Below are 24,322 nucleotides of genomic sequence, written 5' to 3'. Positions count from 1 at the left end.
TAATTTGGAATTTGTTTGTAATTTTTGTACATCCTAATATATGTATATGAGAGTCCTAATGTTTGCTATAAATAAACTTTATCTGCTTTATTTTGGCTTCCTGGGCTTCTGCACATTTCCAAAAATTTTAGTTCTCCCTCTTCATGTAACATATGATAGACAAAATACTCAGGTTTTTGTTTTGTAACAGTTATGATGGCTCCATCCTATCTAAATATATACATATACACATACACATTTTATGAAGCCATTTCTGGCAAAGGTCTGGTTGAGGGGAAAGATTTTTAAAAGTACGATTTCAACCTTTTGAATTTTTTAATTACCCTACTGAGGGCAGAGAATATGTGACCTCCTTTTTTATGTTTCTTGGTTTGCCCAGATAAGTGACAGCTTTTGTCCTCAAATTCAGCCATTCTCAAGTTTGCTTGGGTTTTTTGGTTAATAGTCAGGGGTTGTAAGCAACAGCGGTATGGGGTTCAATTGAACTTGGTTGAAGTGTCATTCATGTATAAAGAATTTTTATGACCCTAAATTCATAGGTCTGATAGGCTTGTAATTATTTGAGTGCTCTCATTTGCCTCTTGTGATGTACGGTGTGGTGAAAATGGTTTAAATTATTCTAGTTGAAAATGCAAAAAGAGTTTGCTTTATTTGGCCTCAATGAACTTATTACAAATCTTTCAAATATTTTAATTGTTTTTCAAATTTTCACTGGTAAAAAAAGGTGTTGTGAAGGAACAACTTCTACATTGTTCTAGATTGACTTCCCCAATGGTTGCTTTCTCTGTTTACAGCAGATATGTGACTCAGTAGAAAATTCTGTAGTTGACACATGCACATATGTATGTATGTGTGTGTGTGTGTGTGTGTGTGTACATGCATCGTTTGCAAAGCAGAACTTTTAGAAAGCAGTGAGACGCAAAGAAAAATGAGTATTTACATTTTCAATATAATATTAATTACATAAGAATGTGTACTTTTTCTGGATTGGAAAAAATATACAGCTATTATCTTATCAATGACCTTGAAAGTTCTACCTGTTCCTTTTCAGTCTGATTTGCTGTTACATTTTATAAGTAGCAAGTTAGAACATGTAATTAACTTCCAGAGAATTTATTTTTCTTAAGTAATGCTTAAAATAATTGTAGAATATGGATTCCTAATAGTCAAATATTTCTCACAGTGTGCCATAAACATAAAAAGTTTTCCCTTTGAGAGCTTTGTCTTTTTATTTCTTGAATCACATTTTTATTTTTCCTTTGTCATTTGGGAGGCATTCCAACATATTGAATAAATTTCTGTTTGTTTGAGAAGATGCTTTTTGTCATGTAAACTGTTTTAACTGCCTGGTAGATATTATTGCCATTTATCACTTTTTTTTTTCCATTATTTATATTACATATTTCTCCACATTCCTCAGTAAACCAATCTAGCTGTCCAGCAAATCAATGGATTTGATCTTTTTTCTTGTTTAAACTATTATGGTAATATTCATCATAATAGCTTTATAAATCTGATGCAAATCCAAACACTGACCAGCTGTCTCTGGATTGTTTTTGGCGTTTCCTGAAAGTCATGCTGGAATTGACAGAACCAGAACAAGAGATTCTACTATTGTCAGCTGACTGTGAGTCCAGAGAAAATCTAATGACCACATGCTGATATGATTCATCGTATAAATCTTCAGTTCTTAGCAAAGGTGTCTAATGCAGTAATTCATGCTGGAAGGAGGGATTGGGCCTGGGAAGTGCTTGGGACAGCACAGCCCGGTGCATCCACAGTTCTGTGCTGCCCAGCTGTTTGTGAGCACATGGCAAGCACATCAAGCCTGAGCTGTAGATGGGAAGGCAAGATTCACAGCTCTCAAAGCCCACCAGGAACTCGTTCCTGGTCCTGCTCTCCAGCTCTCATTAAAGATGCAACCCAAGATGCATAGTCACCTCATACTGAACAAATTTCACTGGACAGGCTTAGCCATTAAAAAATGTGAACACAAGTCCTTGTTGAGAGGTGAAAGGGAAAAGATGAAAAGCAGCTGCTTCCTGTTCCCCTATGTTATAGGTTGACATTTCCATCAAGAAGTTAATGATGCTCTTGGTAGTGATCCTGTGATCAGAACTTCCACTATAAGGTCTTGTTGGAGATGAGATGTATCCCCTTTATATTGGGTTCCTTCCAACTCAGCAAACTCTATGAATCTATTTTATATATTTATATTTATAGATTTATAGGTCTATAGATTTATATTTATATATACACCAGCATGAAGACCATTTTACTAACAAGGGAGTAATGTAGAATATATTATTTATAGAAAAGGATAGATTTTGAGGAGTTAAAAGTTTAAAGTCCTAGCTTGCTTGTCCTTGAATTAAATATAATTGAGGTCTATTACATGCTGCCCTCATTTGGCAAATATCTAGACATTTGTTTTGAAAAAAGCATCAATCAAAACCGATGCTGTCCTTTCTATAGTCTAAAGACCAGTTCTGCTGACAACACAGTCATGAAAGCTGCAATTTCTGCTCACTTCTTTCTGAGCCAACACTATCCAGACTGTAGCAACAGCAGCTGCATATCTTCCCTGGCACAGAATGATTTAGGGTGGAGAGCAGATTCTTTCCCCTTCAAATCACTTCAGAAAATTCTTGGCAGAAAGTCAGCTCATTTGTTTTGTTCGAGTAAGGAGGCCTGATTTATCAGTACAGAAAAAGTATTCATGACTGTGCTGAATTGCATTAACTAAGTTTCTGTGTCTCAGACCAGTTGACTTTGTTATTCTTCTGCTCCCAACACTTTTTAAATGCATATATAGAATTTCATGTAATTTTAATGCAAATATAGAAAAATCTACAGATTTGTGGCAATGTTTTCTATTTCTTTCTTCATTGCAGTTTGTGAAGTAGTTTGTGATACACTTTATGGTATATGAAAGCACTGATTACAGATTAGACTCAGAAATATATTCCTTTTTTTGTTTCTTTTTATTTTTTTTCTGAATTGCTGGATCCACTAAAGATATATGCCTTAATATAGAAATAAGACTAGTATTCTTGTTTTATACACTTATTAATTTTTAGTCAATTTTTTCTAAATTCATACTAAATTATTTCTAAATTAACCTATGAAAATATTTTTTAAAGTAATAATATAAGGTTGTCTGGTATACACAATAAAGCAAAGTAATAAAATTATCTCAATTCTGCATTAAATGAGTATAGAATGTTCTGGGATATGGCTCTTTGGCGTTATTTGCAGTTCAAGAAGTGTGGTTTTATAAAAAAACCACAAAGTTTATTACTTTTTATGTTTGAATGCATGTGCACATTTACATAGCATAGAGAGAGCTATATTATATCTCAGTTTTTAAGATCATGATGTCTGAATGTTTTTCCATAATTCTGAGGTGTTGACATCAGATTTTTTTTTTGTCTACTCAGCAGGAAATGGATTGTATTTCTGTATCATATTTACTGGAGGAACAGTCAGCTGAAGAGTGAGATTTGCTGTTGTACAGCCTGAAACTGGGAAGTCATGCAGAAAATCAAGGTATGACCTGTTTGAAAGATAAAAGGGCAAATTCTTCGAATAGAGTAGGAAGGCAGAATGTTGATAAAGCTTTCAAAATCCTCCCTTTTTCTTCAGCAGAATTAATCTTGTCCTGCTACAATCTGGCTTCAACTGTTCCCTCTATTTTTAGTTACTGATCCTAGCCAGTCCTCAAATAGCTCAGAGCTGGTGTTGTTTGTGTCTGATGTAAAACTGATACAGACTTTGTTGGCATTTTCATTCATGTTTCATAATCTTCTCCAGTGCATACATAAAGACAATTCTTAGGTGTGCTGGGAGGGGATATTTTTATTGCTGTGGTCTAGATCAGACCCCCACTGTTTGACACTTAGGGTGCTCATCATTTGATCATAAAGGAAGAAATAAAAACATTTTAGTGATACTATAGTTACTTATCTACATTTAGTTACAGGGAGTAGTCACAATTAAGATCAGGAAGCTTCCCCTTCAGACTTGTTAAGGGCAATCTCAGAGTTCCTCTGTTATTTGTGTTTTAAGTCCTTCATACCATCTGTATGCCATAAGAAAGACCCTGTGAGATGGAAGTAGTGGTTTAATTTGCCCTTTGAGAAAAACATTAATTAAAAAAAAAAACATTAAATAGCTTTTCAAATGTCATTGATACAAATTTTGGTTCCACAAAAGAGAAAGAGTATATATGTAAGACATTGCAGGAGGTTTTTATTGATCAATTAAATTAAAATAGGCACAGTGGGGAACAAATCTACCAACAAATTTGTGAATAAACCCATTAATATTTCCTTATGAAGTACTCATATCTCCAATTGCATTACTTTTTTTCCTACGGTGATGTATATAAGGAGGCTCATTAATACAATTTAAAACATCTGATAAGAGTTAATTTTTGAAATAAGATTTTTCTTCTTTTCTATGAAATGATACATCTTTTCAAGCATTATAGATTATCAGATTTAGAAAATTGGAATGTAGTTGTTAATTTTGGTTCTGTGTCTCTGAGAAATGCATTCAGCAATCCATACAATATTCCTGCATTCTTGTTCCTTTAACTTCACATAGGCATAAAATACTCCAAAATGAAACTGGTTGTTGAATGCAAGCACATTCAGCTTTACCTGTAGAAAAGATGAAACAAGTGTTAGGATAAAATATCAAGGAAGGTGAATGGGATTTTTATATGGTAGCTTTAATGTTCAAGATTTCTTGCAGCTTTGCAACCATGATTATATTTAGCAATCTCTTGAGCATCAGTGTAATTGAAATGTCATCTGTGGAATAATTTTGGTAATAAAGTACAGCAATATTACAGGAAATAAAAGACAGTGGTGAAATAACTTCTCTAGTAGATTACTCAAAAGAAATTTAATTAAGTGGTGTTTATGAGATAGCTTTTGGATAGGTTATCAGGATTGATAGCTGTGTAAAGAGTCTTCAGAAGAATGTTATAGGATTAATTTTATTTAAAAAGGTAAATTCTATTTTGATTCAGCCAGATGATGACAGCCATCAAAAATCCATGTTATTGAATAGAAAGCAGTAGAGTAGAATCAAAAGCCTGGTACCTCATTCTTGTTTTAGTTATTATTCCATGTATTTTAAGGCTAGAAGTTTTACCTCATGTTCAAAAAATGCGTCTTCCAGTGTCTTTTCTCCAGTGCCACTCCCTACACCTTCAAACACAGCCTTGTATTCCTAAAAGCACAGACAACCACTGTCCATGGAAACAAGGTACTTTCGCATTCTGCGCAGCACAAACACCTTACATTACTTGGTAAATTAATCTTCATTAAGTAATCTTTCTGTATAGAAGACCTCCTGTATAGACCACAATTCTACATAAATCAAAAGTTAAAAGCATATAGTCAGCAAAAGAAAGAAAAATCACATTTGTTCTTGTATTTCTTATCATAATTTCCAACAATTTAAATTAATTTGCTGAAGGCACTAAAAGAGACTTATTGTGGAATGACATGTGACCTTTCACTCCTTTGGGCAGAGAGCACTGAACTTCTTGTACGAATAGTATCCATCAGAGCCAGAGCTCTAAATGGAGCCAAAACACTGAACTCTGATCATCACATGGCTGCTCCTTTTATTTCCAGTAGTCAGCTGTATTTACCTTACCTACATTAATATTGTATCCAAATCCATTAGTCTGATTTGTCATCCTGGAATATCCTGTGCAGATACATTTGACTTGATTTCTTAAGTATTACATTTCCATGTAATTTCCTCCTCTGTTTGTTTGGTTTGTTTTTCCCTTAAAGTAGGAGTGTAGTAGAGGTCTACTGCAATGGTTCCCAAATTCATCTAAATAACTCACCATCTCGTGAACAGTCTTGCTCCATGCCTCACTGACATGGTAACTCATGATTAAAATGTTCTCTTTATGCATAGGAGCAGATGCACAGCTTCATCGTTGTGGGGTTTTTTGTGGAAAAAGGAATAGACATTTTTTGTGTACCTACTTAAAGGTAGCTTAAATATTATGGTTAGACAGAGTACAGCAGTTAATTCGTAGATCAAGTATTGCAGATTACTAATCTTTAATAACAACACTATTTGCATCAATATTAACATTTTCATCTAGTTCTTTGAATCAATTAATGATTTAGAGAAAATGTTTCAGAAGGGAATTTTTATGGTATACTGGCAACAAATCAGGTTTGACTAATCTGTGACATGAATTGTTTGGTCAGCTCAGTTTTAAATGCTGTATGGCTATGCTCCAAAATCTTGGAGGCAGAAGCAATGAAGTGAAACTCAATTTGGGGAGAGTTAATGGAGTAGGAAGAGTTTTATTTACTAGATGTGATTTGCTCTTACTTAAACATCCTTGTAAGAGGAACTTTGTACTGCACTAATGTAATAATGTCTTATCTCAATCTTAACTCTTCATATCAAAAGTCTTTGATCCCATACACTTTTTTATGGGAACTTTAGTACCTCTGCTGATATTTTTCCTCTCTCAGAAATTCTTTTAACTTATGTGTATACTCTTAACAATTTTGCTGATGTCAGGAGATGCTAATTAACTATTTTTATATTGACTTTTTGTTTTAATAAATTAGTTTACATACTGCATAGTATTCTGCAACACACTTCACTTGCTCGTAGTCATCTGCATTGGCCAACAGGTGCAAGCCTTCTGGATAAAGTTTTCCACAGGTTGGATACAGCTTCTCTCGGTCATCTTTGCTCAGCTCAGTGCCAAATGAATTAATGGTGATGATAAAAGCACGTCTGTCTGCCTCAAACTTAATATGCAAAACAAAGAATAAAGAGGTGTTATTAGACATCTCATTCTAAATTAGAGTGGGCATATTCTGGGGTTTTTTAGTAAGTCAAACTATGGAAATGCAATTTTTTTTAAAAAGTTGACTTGAGAGCATTGGACACACACCTTATTTTTGAAATTGTAAATTCTCTCTCTGTTCTTTGCAAATATGCATTAAATTTTGACTAGAAAATCAAACAAGATTTTGCAACTACAGTTTTTATTCTGTGTTTTTTGTTCTAAAAATATGATTTCTGCTGCTTCCTCATTTCCGTGCTTAGTTACCCAGATGTTGACAAGAAAAAATATCTTCACACCCTCATGTGTGAGATTATGCAATAATGATCTTATAAATAAAACTGATAAAGGAAAGCACAAAGAATCGATAGTGCTGCCCGTAACTCAAAGTGCTGTTGATAGTAAAAGTTGAGTGAAAATCCTAAAAAAATGTAGTTTCTCAATGCACATATTTAAAATGATAATTTGATAAGGAGGAGGAGGCCATTTGCTTGCAAAGTTAAAGTTTAAAGTGGTTCAAATAACAGTTAATTTTTAATACATAGAATAAAAGGCTATATTTCTTCTGTCAGGTTTAGATGCCTGTAGTATCTGTATTTTCACTGCAGCAGCAGACTGAAAGGCAATCCAATGTCTAGACCTCGGGTTCTTATTTTGTACAAGGCAAAATTTCACTTACCATTCTTATAGTATGACTAAAATACAGTAGTGCATAAAAACAATCTTTTCTTCTGTCTTGAGATCTAAATTGACTATGGTTTTAGTTCTTTCCTTTATTCCTTGCTTTCATGTTTTAAGAACAGCACAGCCCTTGCTAATTGCAGGGATTACACAGGGAAAGTCTTGCCAAGTGAAGTAAATATGGTATAGGCACAATTTAGGCAGCTTAAAAAATTTCTTATGCTGTGAATATTTGAGCATAGAGGTGCTCTTTTCATTTGAATAATAAGGCTGCATTTGCAACACTAATCTGCCACTTTAGCAAAAACACATATTCACATCTACTCTTGTGTATGAGAACAGACAATAACAGGAACTCGCTACCCGCTGGCACTGACTTCGAAGTAAGGGAAAGGAGTAAACAGTAAAGAAGTAATGAGAAGAAAATAAGCGTGCTTGAAAAGATTTCTAGCTAATGAATAACAGGGCCAAACTTCATTTCCCTAATTAATAAAAATAATCCTGTTAGACCTACTGAAACCATTTAAGAAGGACAAATGCTTTCTATTTTTTAACTTGTTAAAGCCATGTTGAATCTAGCTCTTAGATGTGTAATATTTTGTTGATAAAAAACATTGGAGGCAATTGCAACTCATGGTAGCAGGTGTGGGTTCTGCTTCTGGTGGCTTCCAGTTTGAGAAAATTTTCAGGATAACTCCCATCCCTCCAGACCTTGCAACTCATCAAATTATTGGCACATGAGGGTCTCCAGAGAGAGTAAGGCCATGAGGCAATTACTTCGGTGACAGTCCATTTGATTGCTGCAGGTAGAGGTGGAGTCAGAGGACGGCAATTTCCTTAGTGCATGTTTGCATCTGGGAAACTACTGGTTCAGAATTTAGCATGGACCCATGCTAAATTCTGAACCAGCAGCTTTAGCTGCACTGCAATGAAGTCCTGCAGTTTCTTGCCAGAATCAGGGCTAAACATGCAGCATGTGCTGTCCACGGCGGAAAAGAGATCATCAGTACTCTTAATATGGAAGTTTGGCACCGCATGTGGTAGTCAAGGAGTTGGGGAGCTAAATACCTTAGCCTCATTGTGTAAGGTCAGGTTGGTAGTCTTATATATAAGATTACAAAATAAATAGCAAGTATTTGTTTGAATAATTTAACTTGTGGTTTTTTTGTGAATCCAACCATCAGCAGTCTGTTCTATGTGTCTCTTCAGGGTAATAAAATGTTATAAAAAAGGAAATCTTCTATAGAAAAGTTTATCCTCCTGGCTGATTGACATAAGATAGGGATTTTAAAGAAGCTTATCATAGGCTAAATTGTTACCACTGATATAAAGGGAGTTTTACCACATGCTTAAACTAACATTAGTAAGTAATCTGCGCTGAGCATGAATTTCTATTTAAAAACAAACTTTCTGAAAAATCTGAATCAACTATGCCAGCCAACCAGCCAGTCTCTTGATTTTTATTTTTAAGAAAAGTCAAAATATTTAATTTCTCTTCAATTTAACTTGATTAGAAGCATTTTGTTTAGAGCATAAATTGAAACGTTGTGACCTGCTTAATTAAAATAGGAAATTGCAATATCTTTTAGGATTTATTTTGTAAAATGTAATTCAGACACATTCTTCCCTCAGGAATGAGCTCCCAGGGTTATTATCTGTCTTCTAAATGCAAACTTTCAGTATGATGTCATCAGCCCTCAGTAAATTTTTTTTTGGTTTCCAGGGTGTAAAATTGCTTATCCAGAAAAAAAGACTCCTGGAAGCAAGTGGGTGGTCTGACTGTCAGCCTCTGCAAAGAATTGTGATGGACTAAGTGAGAAAAAGAAGAAAAGGAGACCTGAATGCTGAGAATTCAATTTCAGAAATTTCTGCATCTTTTATTAAAAAAACAAAGACAAAAATATCATTCACTAGATGCATGTATGCTTTGCAGGGAGAACATTAGGAGCTTTGTATGCCATGGAAAAAATATTAACCTTTGCTGAGTTGAGTCAAAAATATAAGACACACTGTTCTACATTTTATATGACACTTATTCCAAAGGTCACTCAACTCTAACCTTAATCACTAATTTTAATAGGAGAGTAAACAAATGTAGCAATGCCGTGAAGCTTGAAGATTATTGATTAGTAAATAGACAGTAATGCCAGGATTTAGCTCTCCCAAACTCAATAGTCAACAATTTTTGTTTTTCTACATAATGGAAAGAGATGTTAAAGGGCAACAGGTTAAGATTACTGAACCATTTCTTCTTTTCTGCTCTCTGATACAGAAAAATATTAACTGAGACTGGATCCTCCTTAGTAATGGTCTAGCTGCTTCTCTAGTGAAAAGGTAAAAGTCATCCTTGAATACGCTATTCATTGGATCTTAGAAAAAGCAAGTATATTTAGAGGAGAAGCAAACATTTCACAGATACCTTTGCAAAGGGAGAAAAATTGAACAGGAAAAACTAAGTTAGACAATTATGACAACATTGTGGAGTATTTTAATGTATAAAGACTGAATGTTTCTTACCTCAAGAATAGGTCTCATTATTTCTGCTGTAGTACCACCTTGTTTTTCACAAAACTTATAAAATGCCTCGAGGTAAGACTACATGAAAGAAGAAGAGAAATATTTTAAATGCTGCTTAAGACCTGGACCAGGATTGCACATAGCCATGAACTTCATTTTTAAATACTTCCATTAAGTTTGATAATTCCACCTATGAATTTAAATTTTAAATATGTGCTTAATTACTTAGTTCAAATGAAAGCTGAAATATTCAAATGCAAATGTCTTGTTTTTACAATTTGAGATCAAATGTTTTCAAAAATTGTAATAAGAAAAATATTATGTGTTACTTGCTTTCTAAAGAAGGAACTTTTTGAGTTCCATTGAGCTTCCACTGCATAATAAGCAGATGGCTAAAGGAAACTCTTCATTTATAGTGTGTGGAGGAGGGGATTTGGGCATATGCCATGGATGTTGGGCCAGCAGGATGAGAATACACAAACTAATCCCTGCTGCTCTACCCTAAACCCTGGATTAGGACAGAACAGCACACAAAGCTTCTGTAATACTGGTCTGCAGAGCCCTCTGGTCTATTAAGGATTCTGGCATCTGCACCCTTTCAAAATACCTGTGCCGGAAGAACACTAAATATCTGAGATGCTGTTCTGCCTGCCTCTCAATCTCCCAAAATGCTGTATTAGAGGATATTTATGTTAAAATGCATTTGCTACAACTTCACACAATCTTGTTAGGAGCTGTCACTATGCAATTAAGGGAATTTTAAGTAGAGACATCTCAAGGGGGATCTACTGCATAGAATTATGCATTAGGTTCTGTATACTGCTATCTGATAGTAGAGCAGAAGCAATCGATCACATTGACAGCTGAAGTAAAGGAGAAATTATCTATTAATAATTTCATAGTGTTTGCAGAATGGTCCCCCTAATAGTCAGATGAGCAAGAAGAAAAAAAATAGATTTGTTAAGTGTTAATATATGGATATCCACACAGGATAGAAGAATCAAATATGTATGTTACCAAATTGGAAACATGTCTAGTATAGTAGTACTGTGAAAGAATTAAAATACATTAAAAATTAACATATGTAAGCATAATTGATGTTGTATTGAATGAGAGAATTAGTAAAAGTTTCAAGAATTAAAAATCAGCTTTGGAATTTATAAATATCATTTGTAAGACAAACAGAATTTTCTTTTCTTTCCCCGTAGTACAATCACATTGCTGTAAAAATACTTCCTGCAATCTGGGGAATCCACTGTGAAAGAAAGATGATAAAGATTTTGAAGAGAATGCTCCAGGAGGAACCTTTGATGGATTGGAGTATGTATAGCCTTTAAAGAGACCATTGTAAGAGTAGTGGCCTGTGTGCTAAGATTTGTAAAGTACTTTGAAAATGCAAGGCTCATGTTAAATGCATATCCTTGCAGCACTGTGCTGCAACAATGCTAAAAATTGTTTTTAAAGGAAGAAAATTATACAAAATCCCTAAGTAAAAATCATATTAGCTGGATTCAAAACCATTAGGCCCTTTCAAATCTCATCTTCCTTATATAAATAAATATAAATATTAGCCAAAAGCCTGTCTAAGCTCACTCAGGAGTTAAGAATTCTCTGGTGTTTGGTGGCTGAGTTATTCATAAACAAATCTGGAACTGGATATTAGCTTGACATCTAGAGTATTTTCATTAACGAGATATTAAATTAGAATTTGGATGCAGACCTAAAATTTGAAAAGTCCCCAGACAGTGGAGTAGAAATGGAAGCAGCTGGGTTTCATTCCTGGACTTGAAATCAACCAGATGACCTTAGACAGCTTGCTTTATCTCGCCGTACTTCTGTTTCCCCATCCATAAAACAGGGTTAATGATACTGACCTACTTTGCTGAGACATTTGGTAAATCCCAAATATTATCATTTTGTTTCAAAGACTTGCCTTGTACAGTTTGTTGCGCATTATTTCAATGTTCATTTCATCCAGGTCGTTTTCAGACAGGCAGTCTTGAAAAAATGCAGCTGAAAGCAGAGTTTATAACATAGCAGTATAAATCTGCATGCTGATAATATGCATCTTCTGTCTATTGCTCACTAGTGTGTGAACAAGGATCCGAGGGTTCTGTTGTACAAGAAAGGGTGATATAAAAGAGAGAAAGAAAAATCCGCTTGATTTTCCCCTTATCCTCATATCCCCTCCTTTTTAATGAGAATCTGCAGTGAGGGGAATCAATCAGGGCTGCAGGCAGAGCCCACGTCTCCAGAGAGAATCATATGGGAATGCTAATGAAAGCCCTAATCTTCTCTAAAGTATATAGTTTGGTTATTATGAAGATTTTCTAGTGAGGGATATGGAAAATTATTTTTGTCCAAAATCATGCAGGTATTCTGCAACTGTTAAGGAGATCCTCTTTCCTATTTTCCCTTTTCTTCTTTGCCTATGTAGTGTGGGAAAGGCAACAGGTTGCAGCTGATAGAGGGCACATGCTTTGACCTTGACCATCTGTGCTTATGGGTCCTTGGCAGAACTGACTAAAGAGCAAGATTTTGAGCAGGGAGGCAGTGGATGAATTTCACTTGTGCAGCTGGACCATTTAAAAATATGATATTCATAACCAACGTGTGCCTCTCCCTGTTCCTGAGCTATCCCAGTGGGGCAGAACAGCACCATATGAAAATGTGTTCTCCTAAGCAGTGGCAATGGAAGATGGTATTTACAGAGAAGATGTGAGCCTGGCCAGGTTTTGTGGTCTTATCCCTTCCTACATTTCCAGCATCTAGATTTCAATAGAGAATATCAGGAAGTGTAGCCCTGAGAGTACCCTTCAGTATCTCCTTATAGATCTATTGCCCACAAATTTGTCCCATGACTTTAAAGAGCTAATAACACTTTTTTGTTTTATGAACTAGTTTAGAAAAAAAAATCCAGAAATTTACTACCAGCTGTGTGAAAACAGTGGTTTAGTTTACCTTTTAAAAGTAGTTTTCTACTGGCACTTGAAGGATTTGGTAGGCAGCAGTTCATAACTCACTATGAACAAACCACTGCTCCAAGGAATCTGTAAACTGTGTCCATATCTCTCATCAGCTTTGTCCACTCCAAACTGCAGTCTGGACTTTTTAGTCTGTCTACACATGGCAGCACTGTTCATTTTGGCTGTCCTGCTCTGTCCCTTCTCAGATTTCACTGTACAGTGTGCCAGTGCCCAGGCACTGATGGGAGTGTGCTATAGGGTGGCCTCTGTGAGGGAAAGGCAGGACTGTGCTGTGCTGGACACAGGCAGCTCCAGCTGGGACCCACCAAGGGCACAGCCCCGCCCCTCAGTTGGGCAGGTGTATCTGAAGGGGGCCTACCTGAAAAACAAACTGGGACTTTTTACCAGGGCATGTAATGATAGGACAATGGGGAATGTCTTTAAACTGAAAGAAGGTAAGTTTAGATTAGATGTTAGGAAGAAATCCTTTACTGTGAGGATGATGAGACAGGAATAGGTTGCCCAAGGAAGTTGTGGATGCCCCATCCCTGGAATTATCCAAGGCCTGGTTGGATGGGGCTCTGAGCAACCTGGTCTAGTGGAAGGTCCTTGCCCATGGCAGGGGTGTTGGAAATGGATCTTTTAGTTCACTTCCTACTCAAACCATTATTTGATTCTATGGCTCTAAACTCCCCTTGCTCCTTGAGACTGCCCTGCCTGTCTGGAGGGATGTGGCATAACCCGCAGGGATAACAGGGGGGTAGAGAAGAGGAGCCTGGTATGAAGGAGCAACAAAGGCTGGAGGGAAGGTATTTTCCCCAAGTTTTCCCCTAAATGTTTCATTATTTTCTGCTTGTCTCCTTATATCTAGATCAGTAATTAATTATGTCATACATATATAAATCAGTTATAAATCAAGTTAATCTCCCCACTGATTTAGTCTGGTTTGCCTGCAGCAGTACTTTGTGGGTGATCTCAACCCACAATCTGTTTTTTGCACCTTTTTTCTCCCCCTCATTGTGCTGAGAGTAGAAGGTGAGCAAGTGGCTGGCTGGGAAATTTTTTTTTGTCTGGGGCCAACCTATCACACCTTTTTGAGAAGCAGAACCCAAAAGCTCTCACAGTACTGAAGATGACAGCACATAGTGATTTCATATACATTCAAATACATCCAGTTCTATCTTATTCTCAGTGCCCTTCACAGGCTATTGGGTTTTGTTCATATTGGCTGCTACACCACATTGAGCAGAGTTTCATCTTAATTTATAATGTGATGTCTCCAAACTTTACCTTGCTTTGCGCTTAGATTTAGTTCTTCAAAAAAAGGACTTTATATTTGAACCATGTCCAAATCTCAAGAGGGAATCTGGGTTCTACCACATCTAATATTTATTAGTAGCTGTCTGCTTGATCCTTAGTAAAGACATATTTTTTAGTATAATGTAGGAATTGAAATAAAAATATATATGTTTTAAATCAGTGACTACTTTGAATAGAAAATATATACCTTGCACTTCTTGAGTAACATGTTTTTTTCTGAGTCTGCTACCCAAGGTGGATATAGAGGCTATTAATAAATGTTACTAGAATATGTCCTGAACACCACTGCAGATGTTCTTGATCTACAGTTCAAGATTTGTTTTACCAAAACACAGCATATCCAGTGGGAAACATCCTGTTCTAAAGAATACAGGATTAGTAGTTTTGAGAAAAATAAAAGAAATAATTTAGTGGTTTTACCTAATGGTGTGTCAACCAAAATTGCATTGAAGAGTTCAGTGGGGTTTGAGGCAATGCTGACTGCTTCCATTTGCTCAAAGCTCCCCAATGGATGGCACTTGGGAACAAGTTCAGCTATGGGTCGCTGATGTAATGTGCCAGTTATTAAAAGAATTACGTTGTCAATCATATAGCTGTATCTGTATTGGAAAGAAAAAGTAAAAATAAATTATTTTTATAATCAACTTTCACTTGAAAAAATAAAAACCAAAAATTTTTGAAAATTAGCCATAATACCAAAGTATTATCAGAATGCATGTTCATTCTGTATCAATAGCTCATCAAAAATCAACAGAAGTTTTTAAATAGCAAGAAGATAACACAGCACTAGTTTTAAACCTGATTGATATGACAGATTTAGAAAACGGACATTTTTAAAGAAGGTTGTACTGACACATGACTATAATAAACATAACAGCTGAGATGTACATTCACTGTAATAAGTGACAATGAGTGGTATCCAAAGCAAATCACCTGAGCTAACAAGTTTTCAAGTCTGGGATTTTTAATTTCATATATACCATGGACAAGGAAGTAGATGGGAATCTCAGCACTAAAACTGCAGAGTTCATGCAGTTGGTCCAATCTTAGGTTTTCTTCTCATTCAGCTTTAAACATCCTCCCATGAGGGAGCTAAGAACAGGGTCTTACAGATTTCTTCTCTATTACTTAAAGTTTTCTTTTGAGTAGAAGTTTTCTATCAGCTTCATACCAGTTTTAGTGTCAAAGGGGATGATGAGTCTTGTCAGTGACTAGGAAATGGGAGCATAACTCCCTTGAATGCCAGTCTTGAGTATGCATTGTTGACTAAGAACACAGCTATAAATATACAGGGATTTATATGCTCTCACCCAAAATATGGAAAGAGGACTTGAGGATCTGGTGGAATGTAGTTCAATGATCTGTGTGAAATATCTTAGCCAGTATATCCATTTTTTTAAAAAAACAACAGTGAGAAAAGGCTGTGCATACGCATCTATACATTTATTTCAATGAGTGTGATAAAAGAACTGCCAAAACTTTCATGCTTTCGTTTTTATTTCCCTGAAACAAAATGTGAATATTGCATGCCCACAGGCATCCTAGGACAGCCTTTAAGATCCTGTTAATATATCAGCCTAAAATTAGTCAGCTACACATGACCAGAAAAAAAATGATAATTGTTTCTTTTTTACTCTTATTATAAAACTTCTCCTTGAAATTTAGTTGAACAGTTCATTGTTCTTGTTAAAATATATTAAAAGTATCAGATCAAGGGGAGTAAATAGTTAGGTAAAATATCATGCAGGTATTGAGCTAGTCCATGTTGTTATATTGTTATAAAGCAGATCCCTGTTCTTAAAGTTGTTTAAGTCATTCATTTGCAAGTTTCATCTATTCATGATGGTATTGAGATCAGAGCTTTCTCTTCATCCAGCATCAAACAACAGCTGAACTTTCAAATAAAGCTACTTGGATCTAAGTACCTTGCAATGTACCATATAAAGTCCTCCTGGTTTTTATTTATTTGTTTCGAATAAAAATTATGACAGGTGTAGGATGTGTTGTCTTTCCCCCTTTAAAAAAGTCTACACTTTGCTACATGCCTAGGAATTAAATCACTTCCCTGTGCATCATGAAATTGTTAATCTTGCATGAATCACATCCCCTCTCCCAAACGTAGTTTTTCAACTTGTCTGACCTAGACGGTGTTTGAAAATTTTAACCATTTTTAAATTAATTAATCTCTACCACTTCTTCTGCCTCTGTTCGCACAAAGACAACTGCTTCTGTTCTTTAAAATAATTAGCTGCAAAGACAACAGCTCTTCATATAACATACAGTTTCAGAATTTATATTAGCAAGTAAAGAATGCAAATGTAGCAGCATCAAAGTAATTTCGCTGTTTTAGAACTTAAATACAAATTCCAATATGTTTCATTTATACTATTTAAACTACCTTTTCTGTGTGGTACGAAGTAATATTTGGTAATATTACTTACGTGACAAAATTCAGAAAAGTGGCAAGTGGTTCAAAAGCATGGTTTCTAAAGTAATGAAATTCTGTGAGTAGTTTTGTTTTCAGTTTTTCATCGATGGTGGAAACAGTAAGAGGGCCAGTTTCATTTGCCAAGAAATTGCCATAGTCCGTAGTCTGTAGATGTAACTTCAGATCTGAAATTAAATTCAGGAAAGATCATAAGGATAAACTATCACATTGTCTGCAACCAAATTTTTTAAAAAAGTTAATTTCTCACGCACTTTTATATTAAGCAACTGATAATACTGTATTGAAAATTTTTTTGCATAGCTATAATATAGGGTAAATGCAAAATTGATGCAAATTTGTACTGCCTTTTACCAGTAAGACTTTCTGCATATTGTAGGAAGGAACAAGTAATTTATGCCTTTGTCAGAAATCTCACCATCAGCTTTCATTTTCAGACATACCAGATAGGCTGTTACTCACTAGTGTCTCTAGCCCCTCCCTCATCAGGTTTGTTCAATGTTTCGATTTCACTGATTTGCACCATTATAATGTACCAATTATTTTGTCTGCTGCACTCTCATGGACTGGAATAGGAATAATCCTTTAACTTTGGTAAGACCTTAAATATTCCCATGAAACATCTAAATCTCAAGTAAGATTATAATCTTCTGTTTTCAGGTTGCCTGAAGAAGAGAAGGAAACACATCTTGCCTGGCACACATTCTGGACTCCAAATGGATTCTGCAGTGGAGCACTTGAAAGGGGAGAGTTTACACTCTCTTAGCATTTCTGGTTTGGCTTTCTCTGATTTATGGCTGCTACTAGTAAATCCTAAGAAGCTGTTCCAGAAACTTGGGTCATTGTGACATTTTTTGTTTGAGCTCTCAGCCCTGGTGACTGGGGAAAATGAGTTGTTTTGACCACAAAGTTAAAAGAAACTTTCATTATATCCTAGAATTAACATGACAAATTTTCTCTGCTAGCCATTTTTTACCATGAGGCATAAGCAAGCATTGAATAATTTCTTGTTGTTCAAAGCAGTTTAACGTTTTCTTTTAGAAAAGGCCCCACTGCAATCCATAATTGTGTTCAAATGCTATATTAAAACTATTTTAAATTATAGATTGGAATTCTGTTATATGATTTGGGCATTTCTAATAATTAGATTTCTATGTGAAATCTGAACTGATAATTAGGGAAAAGGACAACAACATTCCCACTAATGGAAATAAGGAAATTTATTTGCAGTTAGCAAGGTAAGCATTTATCAGCACAGTAGCTACTTTTGCCTATTTCCCTATGTGTATACTTCCTTAGTATGCAATAAGGCTGCCTACACTGAGACTTAAAGAAAAAGAACTAGTACATTGTGAAGCAGACGCCTACGTTTAGCACTGTAGCTTACTAAGATAAACTTCAGAGTCTTCTATGCAAGTTGGCTGCCTCTCAAGGTTGCTCAGAGTCCTGCCCAATCTGGCCATGCATGTTTCCAACCTCTCTAGGCAACCTCTTCCAGTGTTCAACTGCCCTCCTTTTAAAATATTTCTTCTTTATATTTAGTCTGAATCTATTCTCTTTTAGTTTGAAACCATTGCCCCTCGTCCTATTACAACAAGTTAAAATCTTGTCTCTGTCTTTCTTGTAACTCTCCTCAGGTACTGAAATCTGGCAATAAAGTCTTCCTAGAACCTTCTCCAGGATCAACAGTCTCAAATGTCTCAGCTTTTCCTTGTATGAGAGATGTTCTAGCCCTACTGGAGAGATTTCTGTGGCCCTACTCTGGACTCAGTCCAAGAGGCCCATGTCCTTCCTGAGCTGGGAACCCTGGAGCTGGACACAATACTCCAGGTGGGGTCTCACAAGGGCAGAGCAGAGGAGGAGAACAATTTCCCTCCCTTGCTTTAGATGCAGCCCAGGATACAGATGGTTTTCTGGGCTGTGAGCACACATTTTCTGCTCATGTCTGACATTTTGTCAAAGAGTAGTAGACATCCAAGTCCCTTTCCACACGTCTGCTCTCAATTCCTTCCTGCCCCAGCATGTGTTGATACCAGGAATTGCCCAACCCAGGTGCAGGACCTTACCCTTGGCCTCATTGAATCTCATGAGACTCCCATGGGCTCACTTCTCCAGCTTTGCTGGGTCCCTCTAAATGACATCCTGTGCCTCAGTTGTGTCAACTGCACCACTCATTCAGTTTGGTATCACATGCACCACTCAGTCAGTTTGGTGTCACTTGCACCACTCAGTTTGGTGCCACCTGCAAACACATGACAGTGCATTCAATCTCACTGTCCATGTCACTGATGAAGATATCAAATAGTACTTTTCCCAAAAGGGACCCTTCAGGGGCACTGCTCAGCACTGAGCTCTACCTGGATTCCCACTACTCTCTGGATGCAACCACTCAGCCAGTTCTTTATCCCCCGAATATCACCTATTCATCAAATCCATATCAAATCACATAACGTACTTAGAAAAAGTCTTATTTTCACTACCAAAAAAGTTCCATGTAGGGAGAGGAGAAATAGAATCCAAATATGAAAAAAGAAACACAATTGAAGAAAGAGGGAAAGGTAAGCAAGACTAAGAGGAAAATAAAAATGCAGTTATACCCTGAAATTAGTCTATGTAAGACCAAGTTTTTAAAAGTTCATTAATATTTTGATTTTACACCTACATTTCCTGTGAAAACTTTCCTAATTTCTCCTTTTGTTGCAAAGAGTACAAAAATACTTGACATATGCTGAGATTAGATAATACTACTTTATGAGATGCAGAGCTCAATTCCTTTTCTCAATTCCTTTTCAGATGAACCACAGATATCTACTTTTAGCCACACTGTGTAAATGCCTTTCAAACATAGTACTTTTCAGGGGTTAATTACATAAAGCAGACTGTAAAACTCAAATATCAGCCCCAACTATTGACCATTCTGAAATGTGATTAACATCATCATAAAATGAACAGAAACAAAAACCTGCTGATTGAGAGTAGTTTCACAAGACTTTGTTACCCTTCTCAGTTATCTGAATTGATTTGAGTGCCTTCATAAACAATACCTTAATATAAGGCACAAAAAATATTAGCTATAATTCATTAAATAGAGTCACCCACCTCCCAAAAGCTGTGGAGGAAATGTTATACCCAGGAATGTTGTGTTTAAAACCCTGTCAGTTACACAGCCTGCTTTGTAGATGTGTTTATCTAGCTGAATAAATAAATGCCAACATGCATACTGCGTGTAAGAAAAAATATTCCACTCTATCTCATGGTCTTGGCCAAAACAATCATCCACAATCTCCAATACCATATAATATCAACCAAGAATGTCATAATCAGAGTACACATGAAGACAGAGTTCAGTGCAGCTCACAGACTGAACTGGTGGACCTAAATTATAGTCCTTTCTTTGCTGCTGGCATAAATAAGGCCTGGGAACCATTGCTGTCAGACACTTGCACTAGTGACATGACTTGGTGACTCAGCAGGAAGAGATGGCTGAGCATTACAGGGCCTCAGACATTCCTGTTCACCAAAACCTTTTATTGATAGTAGCTGCTCCTTTTCTCAGGGTCTCTTGGAGACCTACACAAGACTCTGGCCTTTGTCCTAAAGATCCCTAGGGAAGAAAATTGCTGTATTTCAGCTGTCATCCATTCATTTTGATTATCATCCATCTGCATTGTCTATTTCCTCATTAAATTGCATGCAGGAAAATAACTTATAGGAAAAATATGACCTTAAATAATTACGTGAATTTACTCACAACTGAATAGCAAACAAACAGAATTAACTAAAGTATGACTGAAAGGAATTAGAGCACAGAGGGAGACTGGTTTAAGATGATTGCAGTTAAGACAGGAATGATCCTGATCAAAAAGACTATTGTGAGAACTTTAACAAAATGTTAACCTAGTCTCTTGGCATCAAATTCACAGTAATTTGTCTGACCCCTCACTTTGATAGCAATAACCAAATAGCTTCAGTTTTCTTTCCGTTAACACTGTTATTTCAGCCACCATGTGCTGGCAGGCCCTGGCTCTGGCAAGTGAAGTAAACTTGTGTCAGTGATTCTGTCCGGCCCAGAGTTCAGATGTTTGTCCTTCTGTGACCTACCCTCCTTTATACAGAGCAGAAGTCTTTCTGTCACAGAAAAAAGGCAAGAGAAGAACAAAACATTGCATTTGAACACCTCTACACTCCCACACCCCCATATTCTACTTCAAAACTGTCAGCAAGGTTGCTCTGGGAACCTCATTCCCTTAAAACAGGTGATGCCATAAGACCAAACCAGCATGCAGCCCATGAGGCGGCTCCATGGAAATCATAGTTCAACCAAGCTGAGGAGGATGTCTAAATGGAGCTGAAAGCCTTTCTTCCTGTCGGTATGGCCCTGAATTGAGAGGACACAGTGGTATCATTGGTCTGTGAGCAGTCTTCTTTTTTAATTTCCATCTCGCTTTTACATTTGCTCTCTGATTATCAAGCAGATGTAAAGCACTAATCTAAAGTTTTTCTTGTGGTTCTTCAGCAGTGATGTTATGGTTTCATCTCTAGAAATACCAAAACCACTTTGAAATTAAAAGATCTTTTTGCTTCTGTTTATGGGTTACTTTGAGTGGTTTTGATTTTTGTTTTCTGCTTGTTTGTTTTACCATATTTATAGTGTTTTTAGCTTAGGCCATTTTTTGTGGTGTGGTGCTAAGCCACAGAATGCAGAATAGGGTAAATTTATTACCTTTTAATGTGAAGACATGATGGCACTACTGAGAAAACATCACGTTACTACAGCACAGATCCTCTTGCTGAATATTTCAAATTTGAATAAAAGACAATGTATGAAATTTACTTTAGAAATTTACTTTAGGTAGGAGTCTGTGGGTTTGGTGCACTGTGAACTCACAGTGAAAGTTCAGTATTACAGCATCCTACATGTGCAGAGAAATAAGTGTGTTTAGCATCGTGTAGAAATCCATTGTTTTTATATTTCTCATATTTTCATTATAAATATTACATTTGGTAGGTAAATGGTGGGAATCTGTTAGCTGTCTATAATAAGTGAAAAAAGTGGTGAAAGAGATGCAGCTGGATAGAGAAAAAGGGGAAGTGATAGTGGGTGGTAGAGATGTGCTTGTAGGAGGGATGATGAAGGCTGCTGCTTCTATTGATGAAATAATTTGCATTCTAAAATTGAATGAACACTAGAAAAAGTAAGTTTCAAAAATAAAACTAATTGTTCTTCCTATTATAAATTGTAATAAAGAATGGTTTTTATCTCCCTATTGTTACCTGTCCATCTGCTTCATGTTATTAAAAATATTGAAGGTTTATCTATCAGAAATATTTGAAAACTACCTCATGGTGGTAAATAACTTCCCTATAGCATGACTTAAAATTTAGGCGTTTTTTAGCTATTCTAAACTTAACACAATTGAGTATTCTTTTGTGAAGGGTACAAATAATCCCTTTTGCTTATATGTTTTTAACTCTATATCTTTTCTTCTTATTCAGAAGCAACCAGGATTTTTTTTTCCTTCATGAAGCTTTGGGTAACATAATTTATTGAGTTTGTTTGCAGGGAGAAGTGAAGTGACAACAGAGTTTAGTTATTCTACCAATCTGTTCTTTGTGTCTTTTATAGATGCTTGAAGCTGTTACCATTTTCCAAAGTCTGTATCCTTACGCAGCAGGACTTTTTCACTTAAACAATTAAATACTATATCAAGAGTTTCTGTAGAGTCTGTAAGTTGCATACATCACAAATGCTGGAACAAATGGGGTAAAGAAACAGTTGATTTTGTCCAGCTGATGTAAGGAATAGATTTCAGTTCTCAGAGAGATTGTACACATCTGTTCTGTGTGCCTAAACTGCCACTGTATTTAATGGAGAGCTGGAACAGCTCTCCTGGTTATCAGCAGAAGTAGACACATGCACTTGGTCTGTTCAATAGTGTCTAGATTCCATTGACTGTACTGATAAACTCTTCTTTAACATATTCCTATAAGAGGAACTTTATTCTGCAGACAGGTAAATATCTACATGCATTTCTTTAAATGCAGTGGTTTTAATCTGAGAGATGAATGGCAAGCAATCTTCCCAGACTTATGTTATTACTTATATTAATAGTTTAGACAGCCTCAAAACTCTGTTGGATATGGGAATCATCATTTTTCCCTTTTTCTTACTCCTAAACCCATTACTGCATGTACAAATCAGCCAAAGCTTAAAATAGAGAGAGCTTATTCATTCTCCTTCTTCCTTTTCCAAACTGATCTAATAGACTGCAAGTTATAGAAATTGAGTGTACAATCATAGCTTTTATTTTGCAGTCAGGAAAATTATGTTCCTTTTGAAAGGTGATTTCTTTCTGTTGCATTTTTTCCTGCCAAGTGTCTAAAGGTATGTCATATGATTCTTTGGTACAAGTCTGTCTTCATCAGGCTGTGACCAGTCTTGGCCACAGAAAGCTGTTTTGGAAACTACTGTGTGTTCTCTTTATTACTGTGGCAAAGTCACCTTGAAAAGAGCTCTTTTTCCTTTTTTTTCCTTTTTCCCTAAGTTTTATCTTTGTGGAGTCTAGTTTTCTGCTCCTGGTAAGCAGAGTCTTCACCACTGCCCTAAAACTCAGGAAGTAACAAATTACTAAAATCATGTACTTTATAGAGAAACTCAGAGCCAAATAGCAAGCTTTTAACAAGATTTTGGAAACTGTTTTATACAGCTGAAATGGTATGAAAGTTCCAAACCTGAACTGTTCTATAGCATGGCTAAAATATGTGAGAAGGTTGCCAATCTCCATAAGAACTCTGTGAAAGAGATTTCTAAACCTTATCAGTAAATCAGAAAGCCCCATTGTCTGCATTGCTTAGCAAATTACAGCCTGCGCAGAAATCACAGTCTATGGAAAGCTATTAACTTAAATATGAGAACAGTTCTTCCAAGGACATGGGGCTTATCTCTGGGTTTAAGACAAACTCTCAGTAGTTCAATCTTTTACCTTCCCTTCTTCAGAAACCTAAGCAACAGTGTTTCTTCCTGAATAAGATAAACCAGCACTTACCTTCTAGTGTCTCACACTGTGCTAAATTGACATAGTCCGCACTTGTCAAGATCCCACCTTTGAACCCTCGGACCAGACCCTCCAAGTAGCCATGGTCCACATTGAAGTAAAACTCTGAGTATCCTGGCATGGAGAAAAAAGATCTTTAATCTCTCTTCTGGGTACTTGATGGCACTGAATATCTGCCACCAACTGTTTTTCCCCTCTTTGGAAGGAGTGATAAATAGTCACGGAGTTCCTGCCAGCCTATGATTGTGTTTTACCAACTGGTTTCTTCCTGTTTCTTGCTCCTACTGTAGTTCCAGTACAGTTGATGCTTACACAACAGCCAGCCAGTAAATCCAACTCCCTCCTGTCAAAGCCAGAAAATGAACTTGTTATTGCTGGAAGAGAAGCCAAAAAGGAAGTACAGGATTTAACCCCTGCTTGCAAGGATACTCTGCACTGCTTGGAGAATGAGCAAGAACATTACAAAGCTTGAATAAAACTGTATTATAAACAG

The 24,322-nt window shown here is 36.2% G+C and overlaps 1 protein-coding gene across 1 annotated transcript; it reads right to left on the bottom strand.

The window, feature by feature from the left end:
• Nucleotides 1–4,502: 4,502 nt before the first annotated feature.
• Nucleotides 4,503–24,019, bottom strand: ATP6V0D2 (ATPase H+ transporting V0 subunit d2). Its single transcript, XM_030943138.1, has 8 exons — nucleotides 23,821–24,019; nucleotides 16,770–16,941; nucleotides 14,749–14,927; nucleotides 11,976–12,055; nucleotides 10,043–10,120; nucleotides 6,630–6,806; nucleotides 5,164–5,241; nucleotides 4,503–4,664 (listed from the first exon to the last, which is right to left on the bottom strand). Exons 1-8 carry the CDS (start codon nucleotides 23,948–23,950, stop codon nucleotides 4,503–4,505), a joined length of 1,056 nt encoding a protein of 351 aa, XP_030798998.1. The 5' UTR covers nucleotides 23,951–24,019.
• Between the last annotated feature and the right edge of the window lie 303 nt (nucleotides 24,020–24,322).

Source organism: Camarhynchus parvulus, chromosome 2 (assembly GCF_901933205.1).
Source record: "Camarhynchus parvulus chromosome 2, STF_HiC, whole genome shotgun sequence".
NCBI classification, from domain to species: Eukaryota; Metazoa; Chordata; class Aves; order Passeriformes; family Thraupidae; genus Camarhynchus; species Camarhynchus parvulus.
The sequence above is the reverse complement of the archived record's forward strand: the minus strand, read 5'-3'. Positions and strand labels throughout refer to the sequence as shown.